This window comes from Corvus brachyrhynchos, unplaced genomic scaffold (genome assembly GCF_000691975.1).
Source record: "Corvus brachyrhynchos isolate BGI_N302 unplaced genomic scaffold, ASM69197v1 scaffold42, whole genome shotgun sequence".
NCBI classification, from domain to species: domain Eukaryota; kingdom Metazoa; phylum Chordata; class Aves; order Passeriformes; family Corvidae; genus Corvus; species Corvus brachyrhynchos.
The window spans coordinates 1,333,905-1,351,069 of record NW_008237242.1 but is presented as its reverse complement, the minus strand read 5'-3'; the positions used below and the strand labels follow the sequence as shown (position 1 = coordinate 1,351,069).

At 36.7% G+C, this 17,165-nt stretch overlaps 1 protein-coding gene across 1 annotated transcript in view; it reads right to left on the bottom strand.

Annotated features, from left to right (window-relative positions):
- The window catches only part of WDR70 (WD repeat domain 70), a 132,580-nt gene that overhangs the window by 52,450 nt on the left and 62,965 nt on the right, over positions 1–17,165 (bottom strand). Inside the window, exon 11 of the mRNA XM_008630649.2 lies at positions 3,027–3,201. Coding sequence (XP_008628871.1) covers positions 3,027–3,201 — 175 coding nt within the window. The remainder of the gene's footprint in view (positions 1–3,026; positions 3,202–17,165) is intronic.

Below are 17,165 nucleotides of genomic sequence, written 5' to 3'. Positions count from 1 at the left end.
CCCTGCTTGAGCAGGGAGGTTGGACCAGATGACCCACTGTGGGCTCCTCCAGCCTGACCCACTCTGGGATTCTATGCTGTGTTGACGAGCCTTTTTCTCTGGGAAAGCAGAGACTTTACATTTTCACTGAAGCAAACAGAAACAACCCCCTCTAGAAGGCTCTGTGTTTGACAATAGGCTGTAGTTAAGTCAAAAATAAATGCATCTAAAAACTCTCACAGATGACCAGAATAACAGGCACTATGGATATGTATCTAGTGAGAGCCATAATATCTGGATGGAACATCTTCACGGATTTCGTTTGTACTGTTACTGTCAAATGCAGGAGCAGTGGTTTGACCACTCAAGATCAGGGCTGAAATGTCATTTATATTCTTGCATAAAGGAAAAATCAAATTCAGACAGTCACGACATGCCTTTATTGGGTCACCCCTGTCATGACAGTACCGTCAGGTAAGCCACAGACAGTTTTAAACAACTTCCTGAATCTTTCCTTCCTGCTGCGTATGGACCAAGCACACAGCATAAATAATGATGCCAGAATCATTCCAGACTGATCAAGTGTAAGAAAATATGGCAATTATTTTCTGCTTTCAAACACTAGTGACTTTTGTTACTGACTAAATAGAGCCTTGTCAAGAAAAATGCAAATGCTGTCTCAATTTTGACTTGAAAGCTAGTTGTACTGTAGCACAGCAAAATCTGTACACATACAGCTCTACGTTTGTTTTAACAGAACCAACTGGTATTTGCTGGATGGGAATTAACAGCTTTCTGTTCAAAAATCACAAGTTAATATTTCTACTATATATTTCTCCAAGAAGCTTAACCCTCACACCTCTATCCTCCACAGCTTTACCCATTTTCCTACGTCACACACAACTTGTACCCCTAGAGCTGCACCAATTTGTAGTAGCTTATCATTTTCTTCTTCATCTTGCAAGCATCTCTGTATCCTGTCAGGCCAGTAAGGGCTTTCATCATTCCACTGCAGGAGCCAGTCTCATCCTCTTCTTTTAAACTATTATGTTGAACACATGTTCCATTTGAAAAATTTTTTCTTCTCCCTTCCCCACCCCCAAATACAAGATGAAGGCTTTGTCTAATTGTTTAATCAAAATGCCTTTTGAAACACTTGATTTTAACTATACACAGGGATCTCCAGAGGACACCAGCAGTTTTAGGTAAGAATACCACTAAAAATCCAATTTACCTGCTCCTTTACCTAAAAACCTTGCACACTTCTTAATGAAACCAACAAAGGCAAAGACAAAAATTCTATAGACATTAAAAATACAAACCCAACTTAATTTCCACTAGAACACCACCAACTTAATTTCCACTAGAAAATCACTTTAATCTTGCCTTGTTATGCAGGGGTCACCCATTGGAAATTGCACAAGATGCACAGGATATATCTTTAAATTACTCATCATCACCTTAAACTGCACTCAATCAGCATTGCAATATGTCATCTTGCAGACACAGAAAAGTTCAAAAGGAAAAGCACATGAAAAAGCAGACTACCAAGAGCACTATTGTTAAAACTACACCAGAAAGCTTAATATTTCAATACTGTATATGTTAAAATAAACAACATACACAGGTGATGAAAGCCAGTCTCTGAAAAATTTATTATTCTGTTAGAAGAAGTTTACACTTAGGATGAATTCTCAAGCTTCATGCCATTAGGAAGTTTTACTGGGTTTATAGTGGAAATAAAAACAGAAATAAAAATAGATGACAATCCCAAAATACAGGCTGTACTTTGAGTATGATGCACAGGCTTTCTTTTCCTTTTAAATCTATACATTTCCTCCTGCCTCCAGCAATCAAACATTTTAAATCTTTATAAAAAGCTCCCTAGATTGTCTGTTTTCCTTTTTAAAATCAAATATTTTGAAATATGAAGTTGAACAGACTCATGTAACCTGTACTAGTTCAGTTTTACTTCCACACAGCCATCCTACTGGAATTGTACAGCTTTCAGAGATTTATGACATCAGTTTCATGATCCTGCTCTTCTTCCCTCACTTCCTCTGTATTCTCACTTTGGCTTTAAAAAAAATTGACCCTATTTCCATATTCTCCTCCAATGCATGCCATTGGTACTTATCCCACTGAAGTGAAAGGGACTTCCACTTCTTTGCATAAGATGGGCATAAAGAGAGGATATGGATGATTTACTAGAATGATTATTTTTTAAAGCAGTAAAGCTTAGCCTGGTGAATTTGCACTTGACATTGCAAAATTAAACTCTTGGAACTGGACTGTTTGTAAGCTGTACTACACAAAGCATCAGTGAGCACTGAATGCTCTAAGCTTCAAATTATATAGTAGCAAGAATTGTACTTGTCAGTTCAAGTCATAACACACTGGAAATTGATTGCTTGGTTCAATATGAACAGAAGTATTTCCTAATTTTCAAAAATTTGAAATAGTTTCCATTCTGATTCTTGCATATTCACAATGCATTTACATAAATAGTACAAATTTGCCTCAGTGTTAATTATTACACATTAGACAATATGACAACATTTGCCATTTCATGAGCAGCATTGGCCTTACCATTACCCACTTAGAAGCTATTCTTCTCTAGCTATTGTATGGATTAATGACCGATTTCAGTATCAAGTTTTAAGAGTTACTCCTTAATACATACAATATCTCAAATAAATTATGTAACAACCAACAAGAATTACAGCTTTCTCACAAACATTGCATCTTAATTGAGTAATAATCTAGATACAGATCTGTGGTAATTTTTTTTTTTTTTTTTTTTAAGCTGACTGCAAAGAGTTTTCCCAGCATTTTGAACTTAGTGGCAGCACACTGAATGATTAGTTATGGAAAGGCAGAAGAAATATTAAGTTATACCTATGAGTTACGTGGTTTTCTGGATGGGGAGGGGAGGGGAGGGAAGGGAATGGGAGGGAGTAATAAAAGTACCAAAACTGATTTTATCTGCTTCAACATTCACACTCGAAATATTAGAAGTACATATTGTTATCAAATACTGGACTTACACTCATATTCCTATCCCAGATCTGGATAGAACCATCTTGACAGCCAGCTGCAATAAGTTTCCCATCTCTGCTGTATGTGCAAGTTGTAGGAATCACCCGTTTACCTTGAACTGATCGTGGCTTAAATACACTTTTGTGCTTTTTTTCATTGTTAACATCCCAAGTCCTCACAGTTCTGAAAAAAAAGTTTATATAAACAGCTGTTTAAGATAACATTAATACATATAAAATAATTCTTCTTGTGGTAAAACCAAACCCCTTTTCCAGCACAGATGGCATACAATACTGTTCAAATTCAGTTGTAATGGTTTAAGATATGAGAACAACTTTCCAAGTAAGAAACATCATGTACACTAAAATGCATCTCAAGTTTAAAAAAAAAATTAAAACAAACAAACAAAACCCAAACCAAACCAGTTTTTCCCAAACCTCTCATGTAAATACATAAATTACTTAGAATTGGAAAGGTAACGAAAGATTATTACACAGGTACCATATAATCTCCACTGCCACTGGAAATCAAGAAGATGAAAGTATTCAGTCCTCTACAAAGAATGAATACTTCAGAAAACAGGCATGAATGCTTATGCAAACTCGTAACTTAAACAGATTTCTTAATGATTCTGACATAATTACACCTGAATATTCTGCTTTTAACTGGCTGGTTATTCTTCAGACTTTATTTTTAAAAGACATTTTAAACATTAATTGTAATATTATTGTAGTTCTCTTCCACTAATCCTGAAGGTCTTAGAGTTCTACTATAAAAATGTTCTTCAAATACTTTAGAAAGACTCATTTATGTAATATTGTTTTCTTCAAGTTGAGTTTTTCCCACATTATTAGCAAAAACAAATACATCCTTTCTTCTTTTAATGGAAAAAAGGAGTATCTGCCTGGATCTTCAGTGTTCCTTAGATACGGAAAAACATCCAAATGAGAGAGAACTAAAACACTAGATACAGGTGGACCCTTTAAACTGTCTTAGATACAAATGTTTTCTGTCCATTTAATATGTTGAGGTCTTTCCAGAAAAAAATTCAAAACTCTTCTGGCATCTAATGCAGAGAAGAGTTTCAGAATTTGGCAAAGGAAGGAAGATCATTTATTTAGAAAGAAAAAATCTCAAGGTTCTCAAGACAACCCCATTTGTTTAGACTATACAAACATTGCCTATGATCCAACAGCACATAATTCACTGGTGTCTAGAAAAGCAAATACAGCTTTAACAGAGGCTGCCATTTCTCCAGAATGAGACAAGATACCATGGCATAACATTAGGAACTTCCATCAGAGCTACAAGACCACACAGGCCAAAGAACTGACATAAAAATAATTCTAGAATAAAATAGACTAGAAAATTAGCCGGAATTACCTGAAGAGAGGTTACATTTAATTGCACATTTAATGACAGTAATGAGAAATCAGTAACTGTAAGTTAGAATGAATAAATAGAATTAATCTCCAGTTGTCCATAATAAAGTCAAGGTTAGTTTCATTTTTAAAAGTCTTCAAATCTCCTATGCGTAAGGCACCACTTCATGGCTCTATGTGGAGCTCTAGCGTAAGACATTCAAGCATTCTGATGACTGTTTGGGTTTGAGGTTTTGGTGTGTTTGTTGTTTGGTGGTTTTAATTATTATTTTTATTTTAAATGAAGCACTATATTACAATGATAATTAGGTTGATTAGAGGATCTTCAGAAATTGCTTTCATCCTCAACCGTCATATGATTCCGAGACTCCCTTTTTCGCCTCCTTGTGTTGTCAATAATCATCTCAGTCTATTGCCTTTCATTCATACTTTCTCCCACCATGATACTTGCTCAAAACTTGTATCTTTTGCCATTTCCCTTCCCTCATAATACTCAATCCCTCCAAAATCTCATTTGAATATCCTGTACCTTCAGCTTCTCTTCTTCCTTCAGTGATGACCATCTCCTACTGAAAAGCTCTGTCCTCTCTTACAGTCCAAGTTCCCAAGGACTGCCTTGGCACACCCCTTCTCAGGTGGTGCATCTGGTAACACAGTTATGTGCAGGGAATTCGGAGCCTGCCTTCCCCTTTCACTCCAGATGTCTCACAAGCATCTCAGATGTAATTCCAGAAACAATCTCTTGAGAATCCTTTACCATCCTAATTCTTTATTTCTGCTGGCATGGAATGACTTTTTAAAAGTCTTCAGTTTCCTCTTTTTAGGGCTCATTGTCCTGTCAAAACCTCAAAAACTGGCTATACTAAGAGCATGTTCAAACCTTTTTATCATTTACCTATCTACTGTAAAGGAAGAACAAGCACTTGTATAATTTTATTCCTTATAACACACATTAAAAGTAGTATGAGCCCTAAATCAGCTGTAGTATCAGCAGGTCAGCTGAAAAATCAAAGTTCTCTGAACTGCTGCTTCCGCTGCAGACAGTTGGCCATATTCCCACACATATGAGTTACATGCCCTGTAAAAATGCCCACATAGCCTACAGTATATATTTAGCATTCCCTCAGTGTTTTCTTAATGTCCCCACACTGAGCATGTGTTTGCTGTTGCCTTGCTGCTACTGCATCTAATGAAAAAAAAAACTTCTACTAAAGTAAATACTTTGTATGAAATCTATGTATTAGCTACAAATTTGTCAATCATTCCCAGAGACCCCTTAATTCTTGAGCTAAGACTGAGCTCTTTAATGTCTTCTTTCACATAAGATCTTACAAGTATTTTTTCCTTTATGGAAATATTTCCTATTCTTATTTTAAAATGGACATCATATTGCAAACACATACCATGTGCAAAATTTCAGCTTAGCATGGTTTCTGACTGAATCACCACAAACTAAAACATCAGGAGTCATTTGTAAACGATGTATGTTTTACATTTTCCTTCAGAGCAGTGATAGACTAGAAGCAGGGATCACTGAAGGACCTCGGGGAGATACCTTCACTGGAATGAGACGAGGTTTAGGCTGGACATTGGGGAGAACTTCTTCACAGGAAGAGTGATTAGACACTGAAATGGGCTGCCCAGGGAGGTGGTGGAGTCACCGTCCCTGGAGGTGTTTAATGAGACTTGACACGGCACTGAGTGCCATGGTCTGGTTGACCATGGCGGTGTTGGGTCGCTGGAATCAACCCCAGCGGCCTTTTCCAACCTAATTGATTCTGTGGCTGGACATGCCCCAGCGATGGCACTCACAGCCCAGAGAGCCAAACGTGTCCTGGGCTGCATCCAGAGCCCCGTGGGCAGCAGGGGAGGGAGGGGATTCTGCCCCTCTGCTCTGCCCTGGTGAGACCCACCTGGAGCACTGCATCCAGCTCTGGGGTCCCAGCACAGGAAGGACAGGGACCTGCTGGGGTGAGTCCAGAGGAGACATTTAAGCTGATCAGAAGGCTGCAGCACATCCCTATGAGGACAGGCTGAGAGAGTTGGGTTTGCTCAGACAGGAAAAGAGGAAGCTCTGGGGAGAACAAAAGTAACTTCAAGTACTAAAAAGGGGCTTGTAAAAAAAGATGGAAAGTGATTTTTATACGAGCAGATAGTGATAGGAAAAGGGGGAACAGTTTTAACTAAAGGAGGAGAGATTTAGGATCAATATTAAAATAAATCCTTTACTGTGATGGTGTGAGGCTCTGGTACAGGTTGCTCAGAGAAGTTGTGGATGTCACCTCCCTGGAAATGTTCAAGATCTGGTTGGATAAGGATCTGAGCAACCTGGTCTAGTGGGTGGCATCTCTGACCTTGGTGGGAGGAGGTGCGAGATTGGAATTAGGTGACCGCTGAAGTCTCTTCCAACCCCAAAGGTTCTGTGATGCTGTAACTAATATTTAAGTCCTCCCATTCTAGCCAGAAAGAAAGGAGATAAAAAAAAAAATTGAAGCATAGAAACCCAAATAATTTACCTTCAGGTAATATTGTCTTTAAATTGGCAATATAGCAAAAATACTCTAAGAGTGCTTCCATATATTCTCTCCACTTTTGCTACTGACCCTCAATCAGCATACCATAAAACAGTCAACTCAGGGAACATTATGTAATTATGACTCCAGGGTTTTTCTTCTGGAATATTTTTTACCATCTAATGATTTCCTGTTCCTCAGACATAATGAAAAAATAAATGCGATTGCATTACGGAAGTTGTATTTTCACTTCCTAAGTTCTCTGAGTTCAGTCCGCTGTTTGTGTTGAAATGAGTAAAAAAATTTATCCCTGCATCCATCAGATAATTTCCAGGACATTCATTTTGTTCAAAAAAACTCTCTTACTAAGAGCATATCCTCCAACTTTAAAAAGTGGGAGATGAAACAATAACACTGTTTTATGCTCCATGTTGCACCATTTAGTAGGAGTATAATAGTAATATTTATCTGTTGATAGGCAGACTAAGGTATTTTTGAACTCCAGTAAAAACAAAAGAAAAATGTTTCCTGAATGGGTCTTTTTTTCCACCTGAAAACAAATAATGTTATATGAAAGTTTGTTCTGTAGTAAAAAGTATATGTAGGGATTTTTTTTAAACTATATCTCTAACATACACTGTTGTTTGTTCATTACAACAAGTTTTAATACATTGAATGATATGCACAGTCATATCAACATTTTTTATTTCTCTTTCATAAAACTCTTTTTCAATTAAAATATCCATGAAAAAGGCTTCACATACACGTTTAAATTTAACTTTTTAAATTATGGATTCCACATCTGCAAAACAGATTTTGCAAAACTGATTTTGTAAAGTTCTTATATTTGCCAAGAGCAATTCAAAGCAACTTAGAAAAGGAGGAGAATGTTCTTTTGGAAAGGTAATGTGGATATTTTCGTGACCACTGAGAAGTTAAGTGACATATAATAAACAACTAATTTAATTACTGGGGTTCAAGGGGAGGTTTTGGCAGGTTTTTTCCCCAAAAATGTTTTTTTCTCTCGTCCTTATGATGTTATTACTAATTTAAAATTTCTAATAAAATTAATTATTGGCAAAATGCTGCTGCATTACACAAACTATTATCATTATGTAGCTGCATTTCCCAGACTGCAAGGACAGAAAATTTCTCTGTCATGAGTCAGCTAGACACTGCCCTAATACAATCTGTTGAAATTCAAGAAGTGAACCAATTCAAACTTCAAAAGCCTGACCTGCCAAATTCCACTAAGCTTTTTTGTCTGTCCCACCTCCTCTGTTTCTACTGGACTAGTAAACTCTATTGCACAATGCTGAATGTTATTAGCATTTAATATGTTAAGTCTACTTTGAATAATTAAGGCTACTCTTTATCACTTGAAATACAAAAGAAGCAAAGAGTACATTATTGTTAAAAGTACAGATCAGGCTTAATGCTGAATCTAGTAATCACATTATAGTGCTCACCTTTGCAATGTATTATAGTGCCTTCCTGTGTAATACAAGGTTGCAAAGCTGTAACATACTTCAAAATCATCACGCAAATACTGTGGAAATGGAATTGATCATCCCAGTACAAGACACCAAGACATCAGCGATAGAAGACACTTTTTCGAAGTGTTAGATTAAGACTCTTTATAAACAAAAAAGCAACTAATCTTACAGTAAGGGTTTTTTTAAATCTCTTTTATCACATAAAACAACCATAGATACATGGGAATGAAATTAAGGTACTTATTAATATGACGAAAAATTGCCTAAAGCAGAATATGTAAAGAGATTAGTTAAGAAATAGCTGCAAAGTTCTGTTAAGATGCACTTCATGCATATGGTGCAGCATTATGTCAGCAAGAAAACTTTCATTATTATGTTCTTTTTGCCCTCTTTCAGCAGAAGTAAGTTACTTCCTTTCGTTGAGCACACAGGACCCAATGAAGGTTGAGTCACCTGCCGGACAATGAAAAAAAATTGTACACAGAAACAGATGGAGAAATCCAGAGAAAATTTCCATACTTGCTTGGCAGAAAAACTTCTAAATAAGCTACCTACTTCCAGCATTTGAACAGAATTAAAATAATTTGAACTAGAATACAAGAAAAGTCACATCTAACATATGTAAAATCGTAACTACAGAAGGAACTGCCAAAAATATGGACAGAACTTAGGAATTTATAACAATTCTACTTTTCTGTTACTTAAATAAACCCTAGATGTAAAAAACAAAGAGAAACATTTAATAGAGTAAAAAAAAAAAGGTATGTGGTATACAGCAAATGAGCTAAGCAACTATGAAACCGAATCTTTCCATATTTTCAAATTAAACTGGTTGCCTTTTTTTGACAGGAGAAATTACCATCATTTGTATGTACAAAGTACAAAAGTATGAAGTACATAATTTGTATGCAAAAGTGCAGCTGAATCTTAATTACTGGGGGGGAGCAGATTAAAACCTAATAACAATGAATGGGAACTGCTCCCATTCTCCAGTGTGAATGAACTAAAAAGCAACCAACTCAAAATTAAAGTGACACATAAGCATTTGAGAGAGCATGGAGAGTAGGTGTTCTGAATTACTAAGCAAAAATCCTGCTGCTGGCCAATATATGCAACATTTGAGGAAAACTAACTTAGAAGAGAAGACAGAGAAGAACTGGAAGAATATCGGTTTGGCTAAGAAACCAGAACTAATGCAGGTAAAGGAGAAGAACAGAGACAGAAAGAGACAGATTGAGTAAGATAAAAGCAAGGAACAGAATGTAAGTTATCACGTCATGCCAGATTTGGCACGACTGCCCTCAAGTCAGCTGTGCAGCATGTTCATGGGAGGAAAACAGCAGCAGCAAATCCTAGTGAGTTATGACATACAATCACCTCTGACTGAGGAACTGGCCAAAAGATGCATTCAGACACAAAGGGTTACCCACCAATACATCTGTATGACCCTTCAGAGATTTTACTCTAAAGACACAGTAGAACACCTATCAACAGAACCTTTTACTTACGGCATAAAGAGTCTGTTTTTAATGAAATCAAAGCTCACAAGCTTTCTGGACTGAGTAATTTTTGCTTTTTCCCAGATTAAACCACTGGGTCAGGCTAGCAATACAAAAAGGCACTCTTCAAGAAGGTAAGAAACTTAAGAGCAGGAACAAATTTCCTAGAAACAAGCAAGCAAATAACATAAGTCTTATACATTTTTTAATCATCAGATCCTGTACATAAAATATTTGCATATGTATTGCATATCTATTTCAGCTGTTCCCTTCGATATAGCTCTCCAAAGTGATAGAAAATACATCCTTTGGAATTTTGTACAGATTTTTTTAAGTACTTCTTTCAAAACCTGAAGATTCCCTCAAAGTATCTACAGATCAGTTCATCAAAATGACCAACTCCAAAATTCAGTCATCCTCAAAGGTTATAGCAGACATATTTTGCATATCATATTGGCAGAGAAGGAATGACAAAACAGTACATAGTAAAAATCAAATTCTACATTTTAAATGTTTACATTTATCAATTATCAACAACAGCTGTTAAGTCAAAGCCCAAAAAAGAGCACAAGCACACAAACTGAAATATTTCAGAATGGGTCATAAAAGAAATTCCAATATTCTGCTCTATACTGTCTTCCCACCTTCACTGTGAATTTTCCACTGAATTCCCACTGAATTCACAAAGCAAAATTCAGAAAAATACTTTGCTGCACCCAGTCTTCAACTTCAAAGATTCTGAATGCTTTAATTCAAAACAGTAAGTTTCATCTGGGACCTAAAAGTTTCACAAGACTTTTATTTTTTTCTTTCTAAAAACTCTAAGATAACAACTTGCTCTGAATGTAATTGCTACCTTGGAAGACAATATAATGTATTAATATACAAAACATGTGCAGAAAGGTCAAGATCAAAAGAAAAGTAAATGACGGAAATTTTTCAATAAAAAAACCAAAAGAACAACAATACTACATGTCTATTCCATTAACAGGTTACTAGTAAGTTCCAATGCAGTTACTAATGCTCAGCAGAATTTTCCTCATATCAAAACAAATACTCTGAACACAAATAAAAAGTTTTGTGGGAGAAACTTAACAACCTCAGAATATAAAAAGAGCTATTATGGGAAAAAACACACAAGTAGAAAAAAAGGCTGAGAAGGAATACAGAAGTGAAAAGTAGACCAATTGTGTAAACCTAAAAAAAATAACTAAGGTAACCAGTGGACAGAAAGCAGCAGTTGAGGACACACAGGCATGCAATACCAGTAAGAATCCTCACTTCTAAGGAAGGAGGATTAACATTCAACATACATGACACATTCAGTACCGCTTAGATTACAGAAAAATAGAAGAAATCTAAAAACATTGATTACATTTTGAAGACAGGGTAATTGTTGGGGGATGAGGTGGGAGTGGGACAAACATCCCCCCTCTGTCTCACCAAATCAATCCAACAGCTTCAAGAACCAATATACAAGAATAAAATACATAAAAGGGAATTTATGTTATTGAGAGGACATATTACTGAGAAGGAGACTGCACTTAAATACATTCAAATTCTGTAGAAGACAAATTGGAGTTAAATCACTGAGGCATTAAAAAACAAACAATGAAAACCCCAAAAAGACCACCAAACAAAAAAAACCACACAATGTAAAAACCAACACACAAACATGCTCCAGAGGACTGTTTAAATTCCCAAAAGAGTGATACAGAAAAAGGTCTCTTCAGCCTAAGAAAATGGTCTCCAAATTAAAGGCATATATGGTATTGAAAACAAATGCTGCAGGGCTGATAGATTAATAAAAAATAATTCACTTAGGTGTTCAAGTCTATGTTGTTGTGATGGGTTCTTCCTTGAATAATTTTTTCTCAAGTCTAACCCATGAATTCAGTCTGTTTGCCTCCCTTCCAAAGGCCAATGTACAGGCAAAAGCTGAACACGTCATCGTGCCTGACTTCCTATAAGCCTTTCTTCCTTAGTATTTCCTTAAATATTAAACTGTTTTCCTTTTATATTTCCCTGAACCACTGACTATATTTGATTGCATTAGTGATAAATATTTGGGCAGCTAAACTGCACCAAGAAAAAAAAGTCTTGCTGGTTCTGAATTACTTTCTCGCTGGGACTGACAGCTAATTTGCTTTGTTTCTTGTTGATGATGTCGTCACACTAAATTCTGACTGAAGAAGAAGGTTGTTTATCTTTACATCAACCATTAAGACAGCAATCATGTATGTCTGCACCAAAGTGTATGATATTTTCAGTTCAAATCAGCAAGGTACCTAAAAGCAAGTCTTCAGAAGACTGTGCACAGAGTAGGTTAGAGAACTATCCCCTTAAGATATTTTCTTCAAATGAGTAACAGATCTGGTGATTTTAATGAAGTATATTGAGCACTGTAGGGAGTCAATATGCTTTTGAATTAATAATAATTCAAAGTCTATGTTAATGCTGTGCTATTTAAAAAACCTGAGCACCGGTATTTTCCTGAGACTGTGTAGCACTTTACACACAAGAAGTCCTTCATTTACTATTCCAGCAACATCTAATTCAATATTATTATTTCTATACAGAACATTAGATAAATCACAGGTATTATGTGATTCTGTTCTGAAAGTTGTGACAGTAAAAGTAGATACAATTTTGTGTCATTTTCCAAATGGGGCAAGCAGGCAATGAACTGAGATCTCATCTCCCACTTAGAAAAGATAAAGTGGGATGTAATCAATCTCCCTAGGGGGTATATCTGATTAAGATCAAAGGGGAAGACTTCTGGCAAAGAACATCTTAACAGTTCAAGTTACTGTCACCTGCAAGAATTGAAATTACTCAAGATCAGTCTTGCATGATACTGCAACAGGAGGGGGGTTAATCACTAGGAAAACAGGATGCTTTCTAAAGACCTGATTAGTCATGGCTATAAAATAGCTTAGGCTCACTTGGTTCTCAAGTTTTTTTCACCCAATTAAATAACCTAAATTGGAACTAACACTCAGCTGAACTCTTCATTACACCATTGAAAAATCAACCGAAATTAAAACAGTCAAGCAAACAAAATCTCTCTGAAGCAACACCTCAGCTGACCCTACATGCATGACAATTAGTTTTAACTGGTTTTGCTGTCATCTTAGATCTCACTCACTTTTCTGCAGGTCCATTAGCAATGAGCTCCAATCTAATGAAGGTAAGTACCTGAAGGGAGCAAATTGTAAGTCTTAACTGTATTTTGATTTCTGAAGTTACAGAATCTGTTCTAAAAACGCAGTTTGACTCAGCTGCATAGATTAACTATGCACTTAGGGCTACAGAAAATTCTAAAAGTGAGTTTTACTTTGTATTTATGTATGGAGTACCAATCTTCATACGTCGTAATGTAATCACATAAAAACTTATCACCTACTTATAAAGACCAAGACAAACTGCTCACATAAGGTAAATGCAAATTTAGGTACTTATATTTTCTGAAATATCCATCAAAGTCTAAGATACTTCTCTCATCCTCACAGGAATTCAGAAAGGAAAACAGCATCTCTTCAAGAAAAGAAATTACTGTTCTTAGCCTCAGAACTCTAGAGAGTCATGATACAGTCCCACATCTGTCTGGATAACCACAGAGAATATCCTTTTTTCATATACTCATCATCATGGTCTGCTCTTATCATAATACTGCCACTACTGAAGAAGCCCCTGTATTCTTTTCTTACTTCTGCGTAAAGAAAAAAGTCTAAAGCAATAGATTAGTAGACAAAATAGTATTAAATTTTATGATTCTTGTGGATAAACACTAAGGGACTTGTGCTCCCTTATTAATTATATTCTCCACACTGGGGAAAATGGTGGGAATTTTGCTGACTTTAAAATGCGTAGATTTAAAAATACTAAAGGCAGGACATAAACAACTAATTGCCTTTTAACAATCTGCTTATCCTTTCAAATAAAAAAAACCCACCAGCTAAGTGACTTGTTTCATAGCTTAATTTGCTAAAATAATCAAATAATCAATAATAAAATAAAATATCAAGTAACTCTAGAATTTGAACATGTTACTTGTAGTGCTCTAGTCTTCTGTTTACTTGAAGCCCTGAAATTTCTGACTGTTCAGAAATTCACCTTTTATTTCACTGCACAACCTGCTGCTACCTGAGCAACCTCATCTGAGTTGGCTTTGCACTAAGTAGGGAATCGGAACAGATGACCTCCCTATGTCCCCTTCAACCTAAATTATTCCGTGACTCCAGACAACTCGAAAGGGTATTCTACCATGCATTTAGAGCATATGAATATTCCTGGCAGAAACCCACACTTCTTATATCTAAAATTCTATGAACCAAGAAAAATCTGCTCAAAAACTAGTAAGAACAGAACTAAGTCCAAAATCACAACAAAGACATACAAATGCCACCAACACATCCAACTTTAAGAGCTACTGGGAGACAGATACTGGGAAAACTGCAGAAGCTCCAGCTCCAACTTATGTCCATTGTCCTAAATGCTGTAAAGACATGTCTTATGTCACCACTTCCTACTGAATGAATGAGCAGTTTAAAGTACCCACTGACATACCACAGCAATCAAATTTTAACTTGTAACCGAAAGAATTCCTACACAGCTCAATCAAGTAGCAGGAGAATTCTCAAATTTTTTTGTTTTTCCCAAGCCAGAATGCATGGACGCTTCCTCAATAATTCGGCTATTCTTAAGTGAGTACCAATGCCCAGCTCCACCTTTTCTTTTTACCTGGGGCATCAGCAAAATTCTTAATTCTTATTTTCTCAGAATCACAGACCAGAATCACAGAGTATCTCGGGTTGGAAGGGACCCACCAGGATCATTGCTCCTTGCAGATCTATATAAAACTAAACTACCTGATTAAGAGCCTCATTCAGATGCTTCCTGGACACTGCCAGGCTTGATGCTGGGACCAACTCCCTGGCAAATCTCTTCCAGGGACCAACTACCTTCTCAGTGAAGAACCTTTTCCTAATGTCCAGGCTGAACTGCCACTGATGATGCTTCATTCAATTTCCTCAAGTCCTGCCACTGGTGACCAGAGAGACAAGATCAGCTCCTCCCCTCTGCTGCCCCCCAAGAGGAAGGTGAACACTCCGCTTCCCCAGGCTGAACAAGCTCAGCAATTTCAGCAGCTCCTCTTAAGTCTTGCCCTCAAGACCTTTCTCCATTTTGGCCCCACTTCTCCTAACACACTCTTAACAATTCAATGTCATGTCCTTATCCTGTGGCACCCAAAACTGTCTCCAAGACTCAAGACGAGACCCCACCAGTGTAGAGCAGTAATTTAGCATACTTTGGTCCCATATTTTCTCTACATTGTAGGAAGTTTCCCTTTTGATTTAAATTTTTAAATCTTAAGATGATTTACCTGAAGGTGTGTGTATCCTTCAAAAATGAAGTTATGCAGTAAAAATGTCAGTTGAAAAAGCCCTCAAATGTAAGCTCTTACCATTGACTGCATATCTTATTGTAGCAGCTAACATTTCAATAAAGAAAAACTTCAGAAAAAATATTAATGTAAACGCACATAGTTTATAAAGACAAAAATAGCTTTACTAACCCTTTTGTAAACACACAGCTTTCAGCAAGGGCCAGTACAGTCATTATTCAAACTCTTCTTAACCAGGCCTGCTCATTTGCTGTACTCTCTTAATCAGCTCTGTACTGCGTATGTACCTAAAAATAGATAAGCTAGTCTAGGAGAAGCCATCCTCATGGATCTGTAATGGACTTCACACCTTTACGCGTCAAGACAAAAAGCAAACTACTCTGCCAGTGCAGTGCAAATTACTACACACATGTGAGATAACCACACTTTTTGATGAATGCAGTCTTGTATTACAAACGAGTTTCCAGAGACAATTTTTCCAAATACTTAAAATTATGACTTATCAGAAGATTTTAACAAGAGTGACAGAACTTTAACCCTACAAAACCAGAATGATCCCTCTTGCTGCAAAATACCATGGTTCTGCACCAAAGGATGAGAATTCTACTGTGCCAGAGACAGGAGAAAGAAAAAACTCATCAGAACTTAACATAACTGATATACATAATTCCTAAGCCTCACTGTTGCAAAGAACTGAATTGCTATGGCTGACATAAAAAATAAAACATCAGCATTGTGAGGATAAATAAAGTGGATATAAAAATCTCCGTAAGTAATTTGATCTTCATAAATGCCAATTCTGCTTTATTTTTACCTCATGCAACTCTTGAGAACAAGTTTTTAGATAATCTGCGTGGCATTTCAATACAAGTATTTAAACATTATATAAACATTATATAAAATGCTGGTTAAACCAGGTTTGTGTGGAAGCAAAAAATACTGTATTTACATAGGCAAACACTGAGATGAAGACTTAAAACCTCTAACTGACAGAATACTTAAAAATCACTTTAATAAAATCACTTTATTTTGGGACCAGGTACCAGACTATTAGTTCCTTACTCTTGGCGTTCACCTGTGTGCACGCACACAAACATCAGGCTTCCCTGAAGCCATAACATTTTGTTACTTCATGCACCTCTAACTTTCCCCTGGTCTGAATTTTATGAATGTTGCACTCGTCACATACATTTGATATTTAGTTCTAAGTAGTATTATCTGCAACAGTCTGAGAGTGCCTTATTTAAGTTAATTTCCAATTCACAAATAGTCAATTACAAGAAATAAAGCTTGCTAGGCTCACATACCTTAAAGTCTTATACCTGAAAGTCTTTACGGAACTAAAAGTACATGGAGTACGTTTAAGTTATATTCCATATAACGATATACATTTCCCAAAAAAGTGGGTGAATCTTCCACATCTCTAACACTTTTGGAAACTTTGCAGTATTTGCTACTTTTCCAACACCTTACACTCTTGAAACTGGTAGACTTCACGAATACTTCAGCTTTCACTTGAAAGTACCATGAACTTGCAATACTAGGCAAGTTCCAACTAGAGGCTCAGAAACAAGAAAGCAAATAACCAACTGTCATAGGTTAGCAAGCATAGTCCCGGAAGGGACGTCCTTGCTAAGGGGTGCTTACAGTTTCCTCTGGGAACTGACAGAACCTATCAGCTGGCCAGTTTGGATATGGACAATTCTCTAAGCCACTTAAAGTTGTGATCACCTCTGTGATCCACATTTAAGAATAGGCAAACTCCCCCTCCAAGCTCTCTCTCGTTTCCGGCGCTGGGACAGGTGGCTGTGGGGCCCGAGCAGGGCCCAGTGGGCCCGGCCAGGCCCTGC